This window comes from Hyaena hyaena, unplaced genomic scaffold (genome assembly GCF_003009895.1).
Source record: "Hyaena hyaena isolate Hyena2069 unplaced genomic scaffold, ASM300989v1 scaffold_694, whole genome shotgun sequence".
NCBI classification, from domain to species: Eukaryota; Metazoa; Chordata; class Mammalia; order Carnivora; family Hyaenidae; genus Hyaena; species Hyaena hyaena.
In genome coordinates, this window is record NW_024081327.1 from 992,808 (window position 1) to 1,015,261 (window position 22,454).

General features: G+C 37.3%; 1 protein-coding gene across 1 annotated transcript in view; it reads left to right on the forward strand.

The window, feature by feature from the left end:
* The window catches only part of PKHD1 (PKHD1 ciliary IPT domain containing fibrocystin/polyductin), a 488,222-nt gene that overhangs the window by 441,458 nt on the left and 24,310 nt on the right, over positions 1-22,454 (forward strand). The window contains 3 exon segments of the mRNA XM_039217466.1: positions 7,737-7,872; positions 9,117-9,204; positions 16,185-16,292. Of these exon segments, the coding sequence (XP_039073397.1) occupies positions 7,737-7,872; positions 9,117-9,204; positions 16,185-16,292 (332 nt within the window).

Genomic DNA, 22,454 nt, shown 5'->3' on the forward strand with positions numbered 1-22,454 from the left:
TATTTTTGCTCTTGATTCCCTTGCTTTTGGGGATGTGTCAAGTAAGAAGTTGCTGCGGTGGAGGTCAAGGAGGTTGTTTCCTGCTTTCTCCTCTAGGGTGTTGATAGTTTCCTGTCTCACGTTCAGGTCCTTTATCCATTTTGAGTTGATTTTTGTGCATGGTGTGAGAAAATGATCTAGTTTCATTCTTCTGCATGTTGCTGTCCAGTTCTCCCAACACCATCTGTTAAAAAGGCTGTCTTTTTTCCATTGGATATTCTTTCCTGCTTTGTCAAAGATCAGTTGGCTGTATACTTTTGGGTCCACTTCTGAGTTCTCAATTCTGTTCCATTGGTCTATGTGTCTGTTTTTGTGCCAATACCATACTGTCTTGAGGATGACAGCTTTGTAGTAGAGGCTGAAGTCTGGGATGGTGATACCTCCCGTTTTGGTTTTATTTTTCAGTATTACTTTGGCTATTCGGGGTCTTTTGTGGTTCCATACAAATTTTTGGATAGTTTGTTCTAGTTTTGAGAAGTATGCTGGTGCAATTTTGATTGGAATTGCATTGAATGTGTAGATTGCTTTGGGTAGTAATGACATCTTAACTATATTTATTCTTCCTATCCATGAGCATGGAATGTTTTTCCATTTCTTTGTGTCTTCTTCAATTTCCTTCATAAGTTTTCTATAGTTTTCATCATACAGATCTCTTCTATCCTTGGTTAGGTTTATTCCGAGGTATTTTATGGTTTTTTGTGGGCACTTAATTTTTAAAGGGAGTACAACCAGCTTTCAAAAAGCCATTAACTTTTTTTTGTGGGAGAGAAATGGAGTGCTCTCTACCCTTTAATTACATAATATGCAGTGAATTGGCCTGGTCTTTATCCTCTTCTAGTGGCATCTGGATTTAACTTTTGTCTGCTTGTCTAAGTCGATTCCATGAACCCGTTTTCCATCTTCTTAAACCTCATTGACCTCTGTTGTCAATACTTCTCTCCTCTCCTGCCTTCTTTGTATTTGTTAGTTTACACCAATTATGCCCAGGTTTTGCACCATTCTTATTTCTTTTTATTTTTAATTAATATCAGCAGAGCAAAGAGCACAGAGATAAATATAAGTTCAATCTGGCTTTTTAAACTGAGTATTCTCCACAGGAGTCTTATTTGTGTATTTTCTCCCTTATCTGGAATCCTGGCAAGACATATTTTATATTCTTTACTTTTCTTTCAGTAGAAACTGATTGTCACTCTCTTGATTTTCTCTCCTTTATTTCTCTTCTTCTTTTTCCCTTTCCCCTGCTTCATTACCAAAGAAAATTAAAAACACCTTAAATATTATTCTTTGTCATATGGTAAAATTAAACACATCTGTATCTTTTATGGAAGTTTAAATATTGAAATGTCAAAGCTATTTGCGGTTGGTGAAATTTCTAAACTGGCCTTCCAGTGATGTGCTGCCCTTAGCCCAGGAAACTATGAATATGGTCAGATTGCACTTCATTGAATACACTATGTTATGTGGCATGGTTGACCTTAAGATAGACTATCCAAGATTTTCAAGGTGGGTCCAGATAATAACAGGAGCCTTTAAAAGAAGAGAGCTTTCTCTTGCGTGGCAGAATAGGAAGGCAGAGAGATTCAAAGTGTGAGAAGAACTTAAAGTGTCACTGTTTTTAAGATGAAAGGGATCACATTAAAAAACAACAACAACAACAACAACAACAGATGGAATAAATAGAGAACGGACTTTGGCAGCCAGTGAGGAAACAGGGACCTCCATTCTACAGCCACATAGAAATAACTTCCACTAACATTCTGAATGAGTTTAGAAGTGGATTTTTCCTGAGAGGCTCCAGCAGTAAACCCAGTCAAGCTTGTCTGGATTCTTGACCCACAACCCAAAGATAATAAATTTGTATTATTTTAAGCCACTAAGTTTGTGGTAATTTGCTGTGTAGCAGCAGAAACTCAGTATGTTATCTCCAATAAAGTTCTCTGTTTATGACATTGCCACAATCCTTGGCTCCTGAAAACAGTTCTAGTGAAGGTGAGCAAAACACTGGAGGAGTGTATATATGTGTGTTTTTGAGCCCATCAACTTAGTACCTTTTTAGGTTCTCTTACTCTCTTTAGCTCTCTCCAGGCAGACAGAGAAGAGATCATTGGTAAGACTAACAAGTCTTTTGTCACTCAGTTCATTTAGCATCTTCTCTTGTGCAACTTCTCCACACCCCCTGGTGACCTGCTGTCTAGGAAACAGCTGTCCAGAGTATATAAGAACAGAATCCCTCTGTCAACACAGGAGGGCATTCTTCCCAAGACTGTAGAATGTTCATCCTGGAAGAGATTTCTGTACTGCCAGCCTGTCTGTTTCCTCCTTCATGGCATAATCACAGACCTGCCATGGAAGAATGTTTCTATGCCATTTCTTCTTTTCACTACAATACAAAGTCTCTGCTTTGTTATGTGAATGGCAAGACTGTCATAATGGTATTTTATATATGTGGTTTTGTGGGAAAATGAGATGCTCTGCATAGGCAAACTTTCCATTTAGTTAAAAATTATTCCTTTTATCACTACTTTGTTAAAAAGACTCGTCTCTTAAACTAAAACAAAAACAGAAACAACAAACACATTATCCAGCCTTATTAAATGGGAAATAATGTGGACCATTCATATTTTTTATTGATGATTCATGGTCATCATTAAAACTATCATTTCATAACCCCGTTTCTTCAGTGATACCTTTCAGGACCATTGTTCTTACATTAAATGGCCCCAGACCACTAAATCCTTGACTCCACTTCCACAGGTTATATTTTTCTACAATTTTCCTTATAAATGGGATGTTAATTGTAATCCATTGCTGCTGTTGACATGTCTGGATTCAGCAGTTCCCCACTCAGATCCACATGTAGTTTGAACCCTAGGACTAAACCAAGCTACCTTAAAATCAAGTCATTAAGATTTCTGTGTGCAGATGCCAAAGTTGTAGGTAAACATAATAAGGACTCATAAAAGCCTGTATTTCAATGTCTTTTATTTTGCAGACATTAATTGAATAGCTGTTATGTCTGAAAAATTATATGGCTCAAATGAAAATCTAGACATTTAAAATCCATGGGTAGGCAAAACAAACATTTACGGAACTATTTAATATGTTATTTGTAATCTCATTCTATATATAATTATAAAGAAATTGATTCAATCTGAACCTGCTTCACCATTAATTGAGTTTTTCATAAAATTAACTTTAGCTATATTAACTTTAGTATATTTTTATCCATGTAACAGTTGTTAGATGGTCAACACTTGAACTTACTAGTATATTTCCAAGAGTGCCTATGCACGGTGAGTCATCATCAAATATTTGTTTCAAATAGTGAAATGTAACCTGTTTGGCTTCTCTGCTATTCTAATACTCCTGTGTAACCAATATCCTGTATTAAATCTCTTCCATTATATAGATTTTGGTTCATGTTTTCCTGATCAGACTAAGGCTGCTACAGCACCCTAAGGCAAATAGGACCTTTTGAACAGTTTGTATATGATCTTGAAGAATGCATCCAGAGTTTTCATTATCCCAGATATGACAGTCATGATACATTTATTATAAAATATTATTTTAAATGATTTTCCATCTAAAATACTTAGGTTTTAACCATTGAATTGACCTTGTTGGACGATGTGCCCTGTTTATTCTGTGCCTTTATTTACTCCTGGCACACTGCCACCTATACCTAAGGTTACTCAAATCTCAATTTGAAATGAATAATTTCAAAGAACCACAAGAGTTTAATAATAAGTATAAGAGCATAGCAGCAAGCACACCAACTGAAGAGTGTACCAGAACTTGAAATTGGCCAGGCCAAGATAGGTAGTAGCTTTCCAGAGGCATGCAGTGACCTAAGAGCAGAGGAAGTACACGGTGAATACTGATATGTCATAGAGTTAATACAGTAACATGTATTGGGTGCTTACAATATAGAAGGTTTGGAACCACTATGTTATAGTGCCAGAAGGAACCTCTGAGATCCTAAGACATTTCTTCCCTCTTCTCTCCCTAGTACTTGACAGCAGCTAAAGGCATCTGGCTAATCTTAATGGGGAGCATAAGGACTCTGAAATATAAGTAAAATGGTATGTGTGTCATCTGAGAGATAGCCAGGAAAGTCATTCTTGCCTTGTAAACTATATGGCTGGGGCGGGGGTGGGATGGGGGGGCTATATCTCTGAGGGGCAGAGGTCATGGTGTTTTATTTATCTTTGCATATCTCACAGTGCCTAGAACAATGTTTGTACATAGTAGAAGCATTAACATGCTTGTTAAACCAAGTTGACTAGAGAGCTTATTTTGTTCTTAGAGAGTATGAAATCTTGCAGCAAACTTCTTTGGAATTCAAGCCCCCTCTTGGTACTTATAGGCTCTGCCCGGTCTAACCTATTTAAAACAGGAATAATTGAAAATGCAGGACATCTGAAGCTTTTAATGGGACCATGGGGCGCTTTTATAGGAACCTGACTTAATAACTTTGAGGAGGCGAAGTCTGAAGAAGGAATGAGGTAGTACCTCTAACGCCCCTACCCCAGCCCACTCCCACAGGTCTTGCCCAGGGCCAGCTTTCAGTAGGGTTTGTTTGCTAGGTTTGCCATGCAAGTAGAAATAATCCCCTCCTCTACAGAGGAAGCATTTCGGATCTGGCAGATGGAAAAGCAAGAGTTGGAGTGAAAAGTGGTGATCTCGGAACTGGGAAATGTCTGTATTCTCCTGATCTTTATTTATTTTTTAGCTGGTACTTAAGCACTGAAAGGAAAAAAAAAAATTCTTTCATATACCTGACTGGGTACTGGAAGCTGTTAAATAGCGGTTAAAATGGAGAGGATTGGAGGGAACTCTCCTCCCCCATTTTTTAAAGTTTGGCTGTAGGTCCGTCTGCCTGCAGGCTACAGTCACATTAGCGGTTGGAAATTGGATAACGACAGCACCATGACAAATCCAGGTTGCTTGCAATAAGTTGCTAATCCCTTTGCTTTAATATCGGAGCAGCGTATAATGATGTTTGGACATCACTCCAGTTTACTGACGACCCCACTGGGGCCAGCAATAGAACCTTACAACTGTCTAACAAGGCGTCAGGTGACTCCCGTCGTCACAGCAACGGACACTGGAATCTAATCTTCCCTCCATCCCTTCTAGCACCCAATAACGCCTAGATTATATAAGTGGCCCATCATTGCTTGGTAACTTGAATCAATTAACGTTAATTCGCACAATGCTATGATGTATTGTGATCACTTTCATTTCAGGGAAGGGGGAGAAATTGCTATAAGTCACCTAAAATGAGGTTGTCTGTGGTGCTGAGGTATTAATTGGGTGTCCATATTAAATGCAAAAGGAGCCCCATCGTGAAAGGAAAGTGGATGAGTGACTCTCTTGGCTGCTATTGACCTATCAGAAGAAGACAGTGCCCTTTTCCTTTGCTTTTATCTATTACAGTTTTCCCTATTGCGTGTCAAGTTGATGTATTATAAAAAATTCATTTGGTGACCTTTCACCCCCTTAGCAGATTAAACAATTTCACTTCGATGGCATCATTAACAGGACCCTGCATTTAATGATGATTTCTCTAAAAGGCCACGGAGATTCGATTTTAAGCTAACAGATTTATTGCACTATTATAACATATCGTAAAAAACTGTACCACCTACGGTCAGGTTTTAGGATAGAAACTGCTTAAGAGTTTATGTGGAGCTTAAAGTGGTATTACCTTGGGACATGCTGTAGCAGCAAGTCTCTGACCTCCAGTAAGATGCTGTTTACATTTAATAAGAGATGTTTGCTCACAATAAACTTTAAAGTGTGTCAGGGATGGGCCTTTCAGCGGGTGCTCAGGCCAGTGGTTCCCATCTCTTCATTTCTAGATATCACTACCTATGTCTGGATCTTCAGTGGGGTCTGTTGGCTTCTTTAATTGCATTGGTAGCCTGCACCCTATCCCACATGAGAAAGCATTTAAGAAACGGGTTAGGATCTTGAAACAACATTAGAATTTTCCAATAACTTGGGCCCCATGGAAGGATAGAATTAATAGCAGGATCTTAAAATCCGATTTAAATTGTTCCCCTTAAAAAAAAATAAAAAAGGATTCTTACCCACTCAGGCTAAGAAAACTAATAAATGAGATTAGGCTGGTATATGTTGAATTCCCAGTGAGTGATTCTAGCACAGAGATCAGGGCCTTAACTGGTAGATGACCAAAGGGGACTTTTAGGACCACATATTCCCACTCTGTCCTCATTTTTCAGGATTCTCAGGGGAGAGAAAAAGTTCTTTCTACAGAAACTTCATGGTTCCTGATCCATTCTGTTTGCTCTTCTACTCTTTCCTCTTTTGGGAACTAATTGTCATCTTTACCTGACATGCACCTTCCATGTTAAATAAATATTTTTTTTCTCCTTAGATAAGAGGGGGGAAAAGGGTTAAGGAATAAAATAGTTGACTTACAAGCATTTGATTGTAGGCTACTTTTTTTTTTTTTAAATCAAGCCTTATTAAGACCTCATCTAGGCTGTTTTGAGAACAAGTCAACAATAGATGCTCTATGCTAGGGTAATACATGTGCTATATGATGTCTATATATCTCCATTCAATGCAGGAAATCTATTGCATGGCCATGATACATAATATACAAGAGGCTTAATCAGGTAATAATGTATAATGTCCTTTTAAGGAAGCTATCTTGGTCATCAAAAACACCAAAACTTTGGTAAAAAAAATGTCTTGAGGTAACATGAATTACATAACCATTTTGTTTTATATTTATTGCATTTTATTGCTAAGTAACATCAGTAATTAACGTGCTTGAAAGAGGTTAAAAAAAAAAAAACCCAATATAGCTCATTGGTTAACTGCTTTAGACCTTGATCATGCACTTAAGCATTTGTGAGACCTTTGGCAAGGCATTTAAGCCTTTTTGGGCCTCAGTCCCTTTATGTTTAAGTAGAAATACCTACATTACTGTGTCATTTTGAAGATGCAACAGTTTTATATGTGGAAAGCTTAGAATAGCACCTGGTACACAGTAAGTGCTCAGCATATATTAATTTTAAGTTATTATTCTCCCTGAGGGCTTCATTCAATTAAAATAAATTAATCAATTAATTCCACACTTATTGAGCCTATTTAGTGCAAGCATACTGTGGAGAATGTAAATATGAAAGGGTTGTTGTTAAGATTAAATGAGCTCTTCCAAGTAACACTGTGCTGTTGCTGTCAGGCACCTCTTCCAATTTGTTCCAATGACATCACCACGGTACCATGGAATCAGCCATGGTAGAAGTACTTATACCATAAAAACTGGAAAACACTACAAATCAGAGCCTTTGTGGGGAAAGCTGGTTTATGAGCAGTGTAGTGAACATATTGGTACCTTCTAAATATCTTAGTCTGATAAGGCATTCTTGGGACTGATATTTAATGAATGGTGATAAAATCTAAGCTCATAACTTATGCTTCTTCCCACACCTCTCACACACCCAGTCCACCTCTTACCAATGCTAAAAGCAAGCATAAACAATAAATACATAAATGTTTTTGGGTTATATGGTCGTGTTTCCTATAGAGTGTGTTACAAAGTTTCTAGAAGCAAAAGCAATTGCAAATATTTTCACTGGTAATAATGCATTATAGAAATAGTTACTGCCATGATATCTGTAACCTTATGGATGTATTCTCTTTTTGTTTAAACATGCCAGAAATAGTAGCAGTTTTAAAACTGAGAATTTGATATATATTCGGCCCTATGTTCTCTCGGTCCTGGTCCAGCCTTCAGATGGAGAAGTGGGAAAGGAACTTAGAGTGCAACCACAGCTCGTTTTTCTGGATAAGCAGGTAATTGGTTCATGGGGAACAACCTCTCCTTAGAGTTGGGAGCATGTCATATCTGGCACATGTTTTAGATTTCCCCACCATGTCACACATTGACAGTGTCCCATGTGGTGTTTGCCACACTGAGAACCTCTAATAATACTTTTGCCCTTTTGCCATCTTCCATCTCACACCTGGCTTCCTTCTACTTTCTATGAGTGTGCAGAATGTGATCAAGAGTAAAAATCAAATCCTGATACTTTTCCTTCCCAAACAAATTCTTGAAGCAGGTCTCTCATATCTTCTGAAAGTCTAGCCTTCTCCAAGAAGTCATTTTATATGCTAATGAAGGAATTTATGCTGTCACATCTGCATTATAGCTTTATGCTATTTTAAAGGATTTCTTTTACATGTGGTTAAGTAAATCATCAACAAAGGCGGCTGTGCTTAATTCTTTTTTAATAGTTTTTTTTTAATGTTTTTTTATTTATTTCTAGGAGAGAGAGAGACAGCGTGAGCAGGGGAGGGTCAGAGAGAGAGAGAGAGGGAGTCACAGACTGAAACAGGCTCCAGGCTCCGAGCTGGCAGTCAGCACAGAGCCCGACGCGGGGCTTGAACCCACGAACCGCGAGATCATGACCTAAGCGAAAGTCGGACGCTTAACCGACTAAGCCACCCAGGCGCCCCCGGCTGTGCTTAATTCTAATTTTAGTGTAGATCCTAGTTTTTAAAAAAATATTTATTAATGTCATAGGGGAAAGAAGCAAAATGTGATAGCTAAATCAGCTTTCTACTCTTTATTGTAAAAATGTACCCCTGACCTGTCTGCACAGGGAGGAGGGCTGTGAGATTGGGGTCCGCAGTTGGAAACCGGTCTTTTTTGAAGTAATCTGGCACTTGGCCAGCTTGGTCCTGTTTTCTTTCCTCAGTCCTACCTTCCTTGTGAACCTTTAACACATAATGCCACTCTCCTCTTTTGTAAACTTAGCTTTCCTTTCTCCTCTTCACTGATCTGCCCCAACTTCTCCTGTGATAATCTCCATTCTCTTTTCTGGATAAGCTAATTTTGATATATTAATATGAGAAAGAAAATATTTATCATTTTCCTTCCTTTGCCTGTCTCTGCTGAATATGTGTTTCATAAAAGATTCTGTCTGAATTTTTTTTCTGTTTTAGATAACTTCCCCAAATTTTCTTCTAAATCCACCTCCTCCTACCTTGTTTTGTCTATCAAGAAATCTATTTATTCTATTATTATTCTATTCCAGAATCAGAGAATAGAGTCCTTGGGGCCTCCCTCAGAGCCTTGGGCCATTTCTGTTTCTCTAGAAGGGACATCAGATTCAATGCTGAAAGGTAGGTACCTGTGACATTCAGAGACCTGTTGGTACCATATCTGCAAGAAAATGTTTGCAACTGTTAGAATTCATAATAAGGTCAGTAATAGTCAATATCTTGGGTAATTTGGGAGAGATCTCCTTTATCCCCATTCCAGAGTGCTATATCTGTAAAAAGGCAGATTTGACTGGCAGTAAATACCTAAGGAACCACCTCCTCTTCTCCCCTGCATGATGAAGGAACATTTTTGTAATACCCATATCCTCAATATGGTGTAAGAAAAAGGGGTGTCCCCTAGGACAAATGGTTCTGGTACAGTACCAGGGACTGGACCAGGGAGCAAGTCATAGGTATGATGTGGTTTCTATGGGGAAACAGAAACACTCTCAATGTTGTGAAGCATAAATGCAGTGGCAAATGCAAAGCACCTGACCCAGAGCAGCTTTAGTTTATATTCCCCTCTCTACTATTCTTTGTCCTCTGTTGCCTTCCTGTTCAGTCCTAGTACCACTGTTAGCTTCATTTACTTCTCCTGGAGTTTGTGCATAGAAAAATTTATAAAAATATGCACCATTCTATTCTTTTGCTCTGAGTTTGATTATTTTAAATACTTCATATAAATGGAATCCTTCATATGAATGGAATTATCCTTCTGTGACTGGCTTATTTCATTGAGCGTCATGTCCTTGAGGATTATCATGTCACATATTTTCAAATTTCTTTTTTTAAGGCTGAAAGGTTTGCCATTGTATGCATATACTGCGTTTTTAAAATCTATTCATCTGTGGATGAACATTTAGATTGTTTCCTTATCTTGACTAGTATGAATGGCAGTGTGATGACCATGGGGATTTGGATATCTCTTTGAGATATTGATTTCAATCCTTTTGGATAAATACCCAGAAGTCAGCTTGCTAGATCATGTGGTAGCTCTATTTTTATTTTTGTGAGGAACCTCCATAGTGTTTTCAATATTGGCTGCACCATTTTGCATTCCCATCATCAAGGCACAAGACTTCTAGTTTCTCTACATCCTCACTTGCTGTCTTTTTTTTTTTTTTTTAATAGCGACCATCCTAATAGGTGTAAGATTATATCTCATTATAGTTTTGGTCTGTATTAACCTGACAATTACTGACGTTGAACATCTTTTCATATACTGTACCTGTTGGCCATTTGTAGGTCTTAATTAGAGAAATATCTATTTGAGTCTTTAGGCTATTTTTAAAATTCAGGTTATTAGTGTTTGTGCTATGGAGATGTAGGAGTTTCTTATATTAACACCTTATGAGACATACAGCTTATTAATATTTTCTCTCATTCTATAGGTTGCCTTTTTACTCTGTTGATTATTGTGCAGAAGCTTTTTAGTTTGATGTAATCCTACTTGCTAATTTTGCTTAACATGTCCGTACTACCAAAAGCAATCTATAGATCCAGTGCAATCACTATCAAAATCCCAATAGCATTTCTTACAGAAGCAATTATAAAATTGATATGGAACTGCAAAAGATCTTAAATAGCCAAAGCCATCTTCAAAAAGAAGAACAAAACTGAAAGATCACACTTTGTGGTTTTAAAGTATATTACAAAACTATTGTAATTACAACAGTACGGTTCTGGCCTAAAGATAGACATATAGATCAATGGAACAGAATGGAGAGCCTAGAAATAAATTCACATATAAATGGACAACTGATATTCAACAAGGGTGGCAAGAATACACAATGGGGAAAGGACAGACTTTTCAATAAATAGTGCTGGGGAACTGGATATCCACATGGAAAAGAGTGAAGTTGGGGTTTTATTTTATACCACACAGAAAAAGCTACTCAAAATGTAGTAAAATCCTAAAAGTAAGATCTGAAACTGTAAAACTCCTAGAAGAAAATACATGGGGAAATCTTCTTGACATTGGTTTTGACAATGATTTCATAGATATGACATCTAAAGCACAGGCACAACTAGAAGCAAAATTAGAGGGCTGATAACTCTTTAAAAAATCAGCTTATCAGATTCCTTATATAACTCATGAATTGATTATCACATTTATATTGATTTTGGGTTGTCTTTAATGCTTTTTACAAACTTGTAAATGACTCATTCACCAGTTCAAAAGATCATCCTGTCTATAAAATTGCTGCTTTCCAAGAATAAGCCATGACTTTACCATTATTTCTTGCTTTAACCTGGATATGAACTTAAGCTGTTTCACATGGATTCTGTAAAAAAAGTGAAATACTAAAATGTCTGGGGGAAAGTCCATCATTGAAATACTAAATCTTGCCTCTCCTGCTAATTGCATTTATTTTTTGGCCTCTTACTATCACCTGGTATGGGACTCCTGCTTCCTCTTTCATTCTTACTTGTCTTTAAAAAAAGAAATCTATGAAATTATTATCATAAAATTGCCAACCTAGTGAATTATCATTCAGCATAATTTTTCATGAATTATAATCCCAGAGTTTTTCACATCACTGTTTTTGTTTTAGCTTATACATTTTGTTTTCCTGCAAAGCTACACATCATCACTTCCAGAAAATAGGACTAGTCCCTTCTGAAAATTTTCTTGAGGAGGCAATTGACATTTCATGATTAGATATTCCATAGCTCCAAAACTCTTATTGTTTTCAGGCATGTCTCATTCTGTTCTTTTCTTATTAGAGCTATAAATTTGCCTGCTATATCTTTTCAAGTTGGCTTTCAACTATTTTGGCCTAAAAATTCCCTACTTTATCTACTTACTTATTAAGAAACTAAATCTTTTCAGCCTGTGCTGTGGAATTTTCTCAAACTTTCACTCTTGTTACTCTCCTGAGCATTCTGTCCACTTTTTCTTTGTACAGTCCAATTTTATTTTATTAAAAAAAATTTTTTTTAATTTTTTAAAATGTTTATTTTTGAGAGAGAGAGAGACTGAGCATGAGTGCAGGAGGGACAGAGAGAGAGGGAGACACAGTCTGAAGCAGGCTCCAGGCTCTGAGCTGTTAGCACAGAGCCCAATGCATGAACTCACAAATGTCGAGATCATGACCTGAGCTGAAGTTGGATGCTTAACTGACTGAGCCACCCAGGTGCCCCATGAGGTAGTTTTAAGCTGTTTCTGGCATTCTGGTATGAAATTCTTAAGATATAACGGTAATTCACTTACCTTCTGATCTTAAGACAACAGTGTCAAAAATATCAATTTTCAGCTTTTTTCATGTTCCAGTAATGTGTACATCAATTACCCTCACCTGGATACTGAAGCTCACCTACTCTTATCCTCTACTCCATATATTACCCATATTCCATATCTTACCCACACTCCAAACCTTACATACCCATCTTTGTCCTTTCAGGCTGCTGTAACAGAACACTGTAGACAGGGTGGCTTATAAACAAAGAAATTCATTTCTCACAGTTCTGGAGCCAGGAAGTCCCAGATCAAGATGCTGGCAAATTTGGTGTCTGGTGAAGGCCCACTTCCTAATTTCTAGATGGCCATCTTCTCACTGTGTCCTCAGATGACAAGATGGGCAAGAGAGCTTTCTGGAACTGTTTTGTTTTTTGTTTTTTGTTTTTTTTTTTATAAAGGCACTAATGATAATCTCTCTCCAAAGGCCCCACCTCCTAATACCAACACACTGGTGATTGAGTTTCTACATTTGGAGAAATTTTGGAGGGACAAAAATGTTCAGTCCATAGCATTACCTTACCCATACTCTGTAACTTACCCATATCCAGTACCTTATTCATACTCCATGCCTTACCCATACTTCATACCCTTAGTCATAGTTTGTACCTTGCCCATATTCCTTTTTAATATTATGGTAAAATATATATAACATCAACTTGTTGTCATAACCATATTTAAATGTACATATATTTTAAGTTACCTATATTCCTTACCTTACTCATATTTCAGACCTTTACTCATACTTTGTAGTTTACTTATACTCTGTACTTTACTCATACTCCATAACTTACCATTCTTCCTATATTACCTATGCCCACCACCTTACTCATACTCCCTTTTACCCATCCTCCATACCTTACTGCATACCATACCTTACTCAGTCCCCATGCTTCGCTTTGCCCCACTCTTGACACCCTCCCCCCAATCCTTCACTATTTTTCATTCAGTTATCCCATGGATATCCTCAAGGACTAGCTTAGAATCATATTGTGACCATGTGAAATGAATGAAATTGTTTGCTCTTTTATTCAATTAACAATGTCATGCTCAAGCCGGTTTACTCACCTGGATTAGTATTGTCACCATTGTCCGCCTTGGAAGATTCACTGAGAAAGTATGAAGAATGAGATGAGGTTGTTTCTACACACACATTTTTGCGTATGTAATGAAAGGGAAAAAATCTTGTGAAATTTTGTGTTTTTAGAATGCTCACATCACCAAAACACACTTTTTCATGTAAGTAAAAGTATCTCTTGAAGCCATCATGAAATACTTCTCTGTAACTTCAGAAAGAGTGGAACCAAAACCATTTGGGATAGATTACCTAACTTATTCTAAGTATTTCCTGGAGAAACACAAAATAATAACAGTAGAGCCAGACCTGTATGTGTAGGCTAAATCTTTTACGCTGTAATTTAACTTTATGTTTTTTTGTTTCATTGGATCCTCCTCTATAAAATGGTTCTAATTTATTAACAAAAAAGTGAATTTATATACTTAAAAATAATTATTTATAAAAAATATAATATTATATACTTAAAAATAATTATATACTTAAAAATAATTATTAAAGGGTCTTATAGACCCTTTAATATTTAATTATGAATCCTACTTGTAGAAAAAATATGTTCTTAATATTTAAAAAATAAAGTCTCAACATTAACGATATAACAGTGTGCTAGTGTTATCGGGGTGAGAGGGATAGATGTGGGGTAGAATTGGGGCTGAAAGCGGTTTTGGAAATCATATGCTCTGCAGAAACATATTCAGGTAACACTCTCTGGTAAGTCACGTAGTGAATTTCAATCTTGCTTCAAGCCCATCACCCCATCTCATCGCAAGTTCCCTCAGCCAGTACATTGCTTATACCAGCTTGATCAGGGAGCCTGTCGATGGCATTTGTATATTTCACAATTACCATTCCAGAGATATGATAAACCCTGGAGTAATGTACTGTACTTGGCAGCAACTGCCTCAGCTTTTGGGCACATATGCTTCAAATCTGAGAATATCATAGATATATATGGGAATCTTTGTAGAGATCTCTGAGGCAAGCTGGTATTTAACACAAAAGCAAACCCATTTGGAGCTAAAACACTTACCATTAGGCAGTTTGGCGGCTGTTCTACGAGGCAGACTCACTGTGCTCGACGGACACATTTCGATTAAATGCTGCTTTGTATTCCTCCAAAGATGGGAACAATAAGGACGTTTGTCAAAGGAAAAACTGCAGCAAATGATTTCATGTTGAACATCTGTACTCTGCAGTTCATTGTTTGCAAGAGTTTATTGACCATAATTTTGATGCATATAGGTTTTAAAGAGTATAAACTGCATTTATCTTGGGCGCCTATCATTTATTTGAGGCTTGGCTTATTTATTTCCATTTTTTCTGGGCATTTTATTTATTTTGGGATGCTGAAGAGATGAAGGAAAAGATGTTTTTGAAAAAGTGGTTTTAGTTAGCTCTGCAAAATTGATGAAGAAAGACAATGTTTTCACAAAAAGGATTAAGCAATTGAATTGAAAAATGTAACACGAAGCATATTATATTTTTATGATACCTTTCAGCCTTAAAGATCTCAAACCAATTTATAAACTTTAAGACCACTCTCCTAACTCATTGTCCGTCATATCAATCATAGTGACATTTCCAGAGTGAACTCTAGCAGCTGTTAATTAGCAAAGTAATTTGAGGGTGGTGGAGTCAGAAGACTAATTAATGGCACTGTGAATGTGATCCTGAGTTAAGTTGCCTTCTTTCACTTTATAAATGGATAGCCTCTTGTCAGAAGACATAAACTAACTTTCTTTCTTTCTTTCTTTCTTTCTTTCTTTCTTTCTTTCTTTCTTTCTTTCTTTCTTTCTTTCTTTCTTTCTTTCTTTCTTTTTCTTCTTTTCTTTCTTTTCTTTTCTTTCTTTTCTTTCTTTCTTTCTTTCTTTCTTTCTTTCTTTCTTTCTTTCTTTCTTTCTTTCTTTCTTTCTTTTTCTTCTTTTCTTTCTTTTCTTGCATTTTATTCATGGAAACCATAGCCCAGACGATCTAAGTTGCTAAATCAGGATAGGCTTTATTAGTCATGATTTGATGCATTTCTGTGGTCCTATTCTATTGGCGTAACTCTGCCACCACATAAACTACAGATCCCTTGAATAGAAAAGAGACAGTGCCTAGAAACTGACCACCTGTAAGATAATAAGACTTTCTTTCTTGACAGACATTTGTTGATATAATAGTTAATATATAGTAGTGGTTAAGGAAAAAAGCACTAAAACAGATTTAAGGCTATAACTCCCCTACCAAGTAATTTCATCTTTCATAAGATCTCTTTCCTAGATAACATATTTTATAGGGTTGTTAGTAGTTTACTTAAAATGAGGTATATAAAGCAGAGTCTGGCATAGTAAACTTACAGTTACTGTTATTTATCTTGGATTATTTGTTTTTTTTTTTTATTTTTTTAATGTGTATTTATTTTTGAGGGAGGGAGAAAGAAAGAAGGGGAGGGGAAGAGAGAGAGGGAGACAGAATCTGAAGCAGGCTCCAGGCTCTGAGCTGTCAGCACAGAGACCGTTGTGGGGCTCAAACTCACAGACCACGAGATCATGACCTGAGCTGAAGTTGGATGCTCAAGCTATAGAGCCATCCAGTTGCCCCGTGGATTATTTGGTTCTAAGACTTATCTGAGAAAAGCCTGATGGATTTATCTCTTTAATTAAATATGTTTTCCATTATTGCCGAATTGCCTCTTTATAGAGAAGACTTGAAGTAATTGCTCTTGAGTAAGTAACTAACATTTCCTTTTTGTTCCTGTGTTTGTAGGGTGTACTCAGGCGGAAAGTCAAGATGGTTATGTGAGCTTCTCCAACTTGGCAGTTTTGATCTCTGGGTCAAATTAGCACTTTATTTTTACTGTCACTTCCCCTCCAGGTAATTTCAGCACAGTGTGTTTTTACTATATGTTTCTTTAAAAAAAAAAAAAATAGCCCCCTCTCCTTTATAACAGAAATAGCTCCTATCATGAATAAGAAGTGATCACAGTTTAGAGAAAAAAAACATCACTTGGTTATATCATTAAGGTGTGAGAAGCAAGAACACATGTAGAAATTAAGCCTCAGGAGAATTTTGGTGAAGAAAAATCCAAACGTACATTTTCTTTCAGTTAAAATTCGTTTGAATGGGTGGGGTTTTAATTATTATTTCTATGACACGTGGTGGCATCTAGTTGGGTATTAATTAGGAAATTTTAATTGATAAAAAAGAGAGTCATGAGATATAAAGTATTATAAAATCTTATCTTTCAGTTCTGCCCTCCTCATGCACTAAGTTCCTCCAATTCCATAAATGACAACCATAGCCATTCAAAGTCCTTGTACTTTGCTTTTATTTTTTTTAAGTATATTTAATTTTTGAGAGAGAGACAGTGAGCAGGGTAGGGCCAGAGAGAGAAGGACACAGAGAGTCTCAAGCAGACTCCACACTGTCAGCGCAGAACCTGTGCAGAACTCAAACTCACAAATATGAGATCAGGACCTGAGCCCAAATCAAGAGGTAGATGCTTAAGGGACTCAGCCACCCAGACCCTCCAAAATCCTGGTACTTTAGAAGTATAGGTATCAGGTGTAGTTAATTGCTTATATGGTCTAGTTCTTCTTGACAGAACTTTAAAAAGAAGTGTTCTCCCTTCTGAAGTGTTCTTAACAATTTTTGCTTTATTAGAGGATATTACTACTTAATAAGTTTGAAGTTGGTAACATTAATTAAACCTCAAATGAATCTTTGCAAAACACTCCTTTCACATTCCCATGAAGTGTAGAGTCAAGTTTCCTCCTATAGAGAGTGAGCAGTGAGAATAGATTCCTTTTTTTTTTTTTTTTGAGAGTGTAGGTTTTGACATCCTCTTTTTAAAATACAGAGCTCTAACAGAGACACAGAGTAATCCACCGAAAAAAAGATTAACTCTTCCATTTACTATTGTATATTTGCCAGAAAAAAAATTTGTTACCAAAGAGAGCAAGAAAAGAATTTGAACTAAACAAATAGATATTTATAATCAGTTATTAATTTGAGGCAGAAAAATTAGTTTGATACGAAAGCCATGCAACTGGGGGTGCCTGATGGGTTCAGTCATAATCTCACAGTTTGTGGGTTCAAGCCCCACATCAGGCTCTGTGCTGACCGTTCAGAGTCTGAAGTCTGCTTCAGATTCTGTGTCCCTCTCTCTCTGCTCCTCCCCTGCTCATGCACATTCTCGCTCTCTCAAAAATAAATAAACATTAAAATAATTAAATAAAGCCATGCAACTGTGGAAATCAGTAAATGCACAGATGTGATAGTGCAGAGTTTTATAATACATTTGAACAGTCATTACTGGATTTAAAGCAGTTAGTTAATGGAGATGGCCAGGGAGATCCCATATTTTAATGTGAGACATCTGAAGCCCGACCACAAATGTTTAAGTAAAGGCTACATATTAGTTCTCTCTCATGAAACTTGAATTCAGAATGTCATAGCATATTTCTCAAAAAGTGAAAATGTGGCTTTTGTGAATCAGCATTTGTCAAGAAGTTCTTTAACTCACGAGTGAGAGTACCAGGAAGATTGCAAAGCTGGTTTCAAGAGCATCAGAGATTTCCACAATAAAAAGATAAGCATTAAAATAAGAACATTTGAAGGCTATGATCGATCACATAGCCAGCTGAGATGAGTTTGCCACATTGGATACGGGACAATAAAGCCGTCACCTTTGTGGTTACATGTCTACAGATAACATTTGCATCTTTACTGGACGAAAATCACTTACAGCTTACCAGTCTTCTACAAATTAACAAGACTGGGCCTAATTAATATTAAATATCTTTTAAAAACACCTATGTTCCAGAGAATTTGATAAACCTTGAGTAGGCCTGTTTGAAAATGCTCTGGTATGACACTGATAAGATCTGTAATCACTTTTTTCTCTGAATTCTAAGTCTTGGGCAGTTTTTCTACACAAAGGGAATACCTTCTGAGGTCACACATATTTTTCTTAATTTTAATTTTTCAGGGCAAACATCCTTTAAGTACCTATGAAAGTATCCTTATAGAAGTACAGTTTTGTGGAGATACATGTTCAGTGTTCTTGACCATGGAATTCCCAAGTATATCTTTTGAAGGGTAGCACATGCAGAGTTGGATAATTTGTCCCAGATTTGTCCGATTATTTAAAGGTCCTTTGTCCTTAAATTTCCTCTGTGGTTATCCACAACTAATTAAATATTTCATTATGGTTACTTTAAGGAGTAAGTTATAAAGCCAAATGTAAAACATGGTGGACCTCAGTGACCCTTATGATTTTGAGTCAGCTGTGGTGTTCCCATTTACTAGGTTGCTACTTTATTTTAGGTTTCACTCTAACTTGTAAAAGAGGCTAACTGAGGAATTACCTTGAGAAGTTTTCCTTTAGCATTTCTCCTTAAATTATTCTTTATAATTTTCAAAACCAAATCTATGAGGTGAGGGTCTGTCTGTCAGAGCTAGCTTTACAAAGTTTACATTATAAGAGAACATAATGAAGACAGAAAACAAATATCTTAGAAGAATAAATCATTACTTCTATTGTAGAAATCTAGAAATGGAGGAACTGAGAAGCTAGATCTGTCCAAATGTGTATGGGATCCTCACAAGTCTATCTAATATGCTGACTCGGCCAGCTCATTTATCCATTTCTGAACGTCCTGAGATGCTACCAAGAGCGAAGGGTTTCCGTGTGTTTATCTTACTGACTTCCAACTCAACCTGTCCCCATGCATTAACATTACCATGGTCTAGCTCTGCTTTCTCTGACCATTCCTTGGAGCCATGGAGTTCTTCGGTGGTTCTCAGGGATTGCTGGTCTAAAAAGAGACATGGGGAGCCAAGGATGCTCCTTGCCACCAAGTCCAGACAAATTCTACTGTTGTTGCCATTTCCATGTCTGGAATACTCTTTCTCCTGAAATGTACAGGGCTCATACATTATTCCACCCAGGTTTCTTCCCAAATGTCACTTCCTTTGAGAGGCTTTTTCTGTATTACTCTGTTTATACCACCACCATTCCCAACCTTGTCCATCTCCAGTCATTCTCTGCCTGCAGCATCACTCTGGTCTCCTTTACAGCACTTACTGCTACCTGGCATCAGGGTATCAGTGCATTTGCTTGTTCATCCACTGCCCATGTGCTCTGTCCCCTATGAGAAGCAATGTTCCAGAAGGGACAGGAATTCTGCTCAGTTCAGCACTGTATCTTCAGAGGGTAGAAAAAGTTGGCACATTACTGGCACAATTATTTGTTTATGAGTAAGTGAAGACATTTTGATTATATCTAAGACTACACTTTTGCCATGCCCAGATGCTGGTGGGCTCTACCCTTAGACCCAGGTATTTCTCTGGACTTATAAACTAGTGTCACTGACTTCAGCCCCTCTGCCATTCTTTGTTTTCTAAACACTGCCATGTGTGATCTTCTATATCCCTCTTAGTTTATGTTACTTCCCAACTCAGAGTTTTTCCTTCTGTGACACTTCATTGCCTTCAAAATATAGTCAAGGGCCTTTTGGCTGACATTTACTGCCTACCAAAATTTATCTCAAATGCTTTCCAGCATTAATTCTCAGTGCTTTTCAGCATTAATTTCCTAAACAATTTGCTTTTTTCTCCTTTCTACCTTATTTGTTCAGCCTTCAAAGCCCCACTTAGATACTTTCTCTTTTGAGATGCTTTTTGTGATCACATTGATGGAAAATATCCTTCCAGAGCACTTGATTGGCATTCTGTTGGCACATGTCACATTCTGACTTGTATTATAAGCATTCCTACGTATATCTCATTTTATTTACTAGCTTGTAAATATCTTCAGAATGAGAACAGTAACTTATCCACTTAGCAAAGTAAACAATCACTGAGCAATCATTGGAAAATGGATAAAAGAATGAGGAATTTTGTTTTACTTCTGCAAATCCCCAGTAAAATCTATTTCTCCATCTCTGGACTAGATTTATCTTATTCAGATGCTCATAAAAAGCAACTAATTAATAACAAGCCAAGTATGTCTCAAGTAAAAGATGTACACACAAGAGAACCATTTCTAGAAAATTTGGTTATGGTAGTTTTGGGACCAAGTCAGCCAGGAATCATGAGACTGAAAATCTGACTGTGACTTTCAATCAAATGATAAGATTCAACCCAAGGAAAGCACAACAAAGAAAAATACAATGTTTCCTAGAGTGGGAAAATAAAAACTCTGTTTTTGCCTGTGTTATGTAGATGAAAGCAGAAGTTTTATATTGGTTGGTGTGTTTTGAATGTGCTACTTAAAAATCATTGGCTAGCTGTCCTTCTCTGCCAGACTTATTTCACTCTGCATAACACCCTCTAGTTTCATCCATGTTGCTACACATGACCAGATTTCATTCTTTCTCAATCCCATGTAGTATTCCATTTGTATAGATAAACCACATCTTCTTGATCCATTCATCAGTTGATGGACACTTAGGCTCTTTCCATGTTTTGGCTATTGTTGAGAGTGCTGCTATGAACATTGGGGTACATGTGCCCCTATGCATCAGCAGTCCTATATCCCTTGGGCAAATTCCTCGCAGTGCTATTGCTGGGTCATAGGGGAGTTCTATTGTTAATTTTCTGAGGAACCTCCAAACTTTTTTCCAGAGGGGCTTCACTAGTTTACATTCCCACCAACAGTGCAGGAGGGTACCCATTTCTCCGTATCCTTGCCAACATCTAGAATCTCCTGATTTGTTCATTTTAGCCACATCTGACCGGCGTGAGGTGGTATCTCAGTGTGGTTTTGAATTGTATTTCCCTGATGAGGAGGGACACTGAGCATCATTTCACATGTCTGTTGACCATCTGGATGTCCTTTTTAGAGAAGTGTCTGTTCATGTCTTCTGCCCATCTCTTCACTGGATTATTTGTTTTTTGGGCGTGGAAGTTGGTGAGTTCCTTATAGATTTTGGATACTAGACCTTTTTTTTTTCTTTTTTTTTTTAAATGTTTTATTTATTTCTAGGAGAGAGAGAGAGAGAGAGACAGCGTGAACAGGGGAGGGTCAGAGAGAGAGGGAGTCACAGACTGAAACAGGCTCCAGGCTCTGAGCTGGCAGTCAGCACAGAGCCCGTCGCGGGGCCCAAACCCACAAACTGCGAGATCATGACCTAAGCGAAAGTCGGACGCTTAACCGACTAAGCCACCCAAGCGCCCCTTGGATACTAGACCTTTATCTGATATGTCATTTGCAACTATCTTTTCCCATTTCATCCGTTGCCTATTAGTTTTATGTATTGTTTCCTTTGCCGTGCAGAAGCTTTTTCTCTTGATGAGGTCCCAATAGTTCATTTTTGCTCTTGATTCCCTTGCCTTTGGAGATGTGTCAAGTAAGAAATTGCTGCGGTTGAGGTCAAGGAAGTTGTTTCCCACTTTCACCTCTAGGGTTTTGATGATTTCCTGTCTCATGTTCAGGTCCTTGATCCATTTTGAGTTTATTTTTTGTGTGTGCTGTGAAAAAATGATCTAGTTTCATTCTTCTGCATGTTGCTGTCCAGTTCTTCCAGCACCATCTGTTAAAGACGCTGTCTTTTTCCCATTGGATACCCTTTCCCGCTTTGTCAAAGATTAGTTGGCCATACATTTGTGGGTCCAATTCTGAGTTCTGTATTCTATTCCACTGGTTTATGTGTCTGTTTGTGTGCCAATACCATACTGTCTTGATGATTACAGCTTTGTAGTAGAGGCTAAAGTCTGGGATGGTGATGCCTCCCATTTTGGTTTTCTTCTTCAAGATTACTTTGGCTATTCGGGGTCTTTTGTGGTTCCATACAAATTTTAGGATAATTTGTTCTAGGTTTGAGAAGAATGCTAGTGCAATTTTGATTGGGATTACATTGGATGTGTAAATTGCTTTGGGTACTAATGATATTTTAACAATATTTATTCTTCCGACCCAGGAGCATGGAAGGTTTTTCCATTTCTTTGTGTCTTCTTCAATTTCCTTCCTTTCTATAGTTTTCATATTACAGATATCCTATATCTTTGGTTCTGTCTATTCCCAGGTATTTT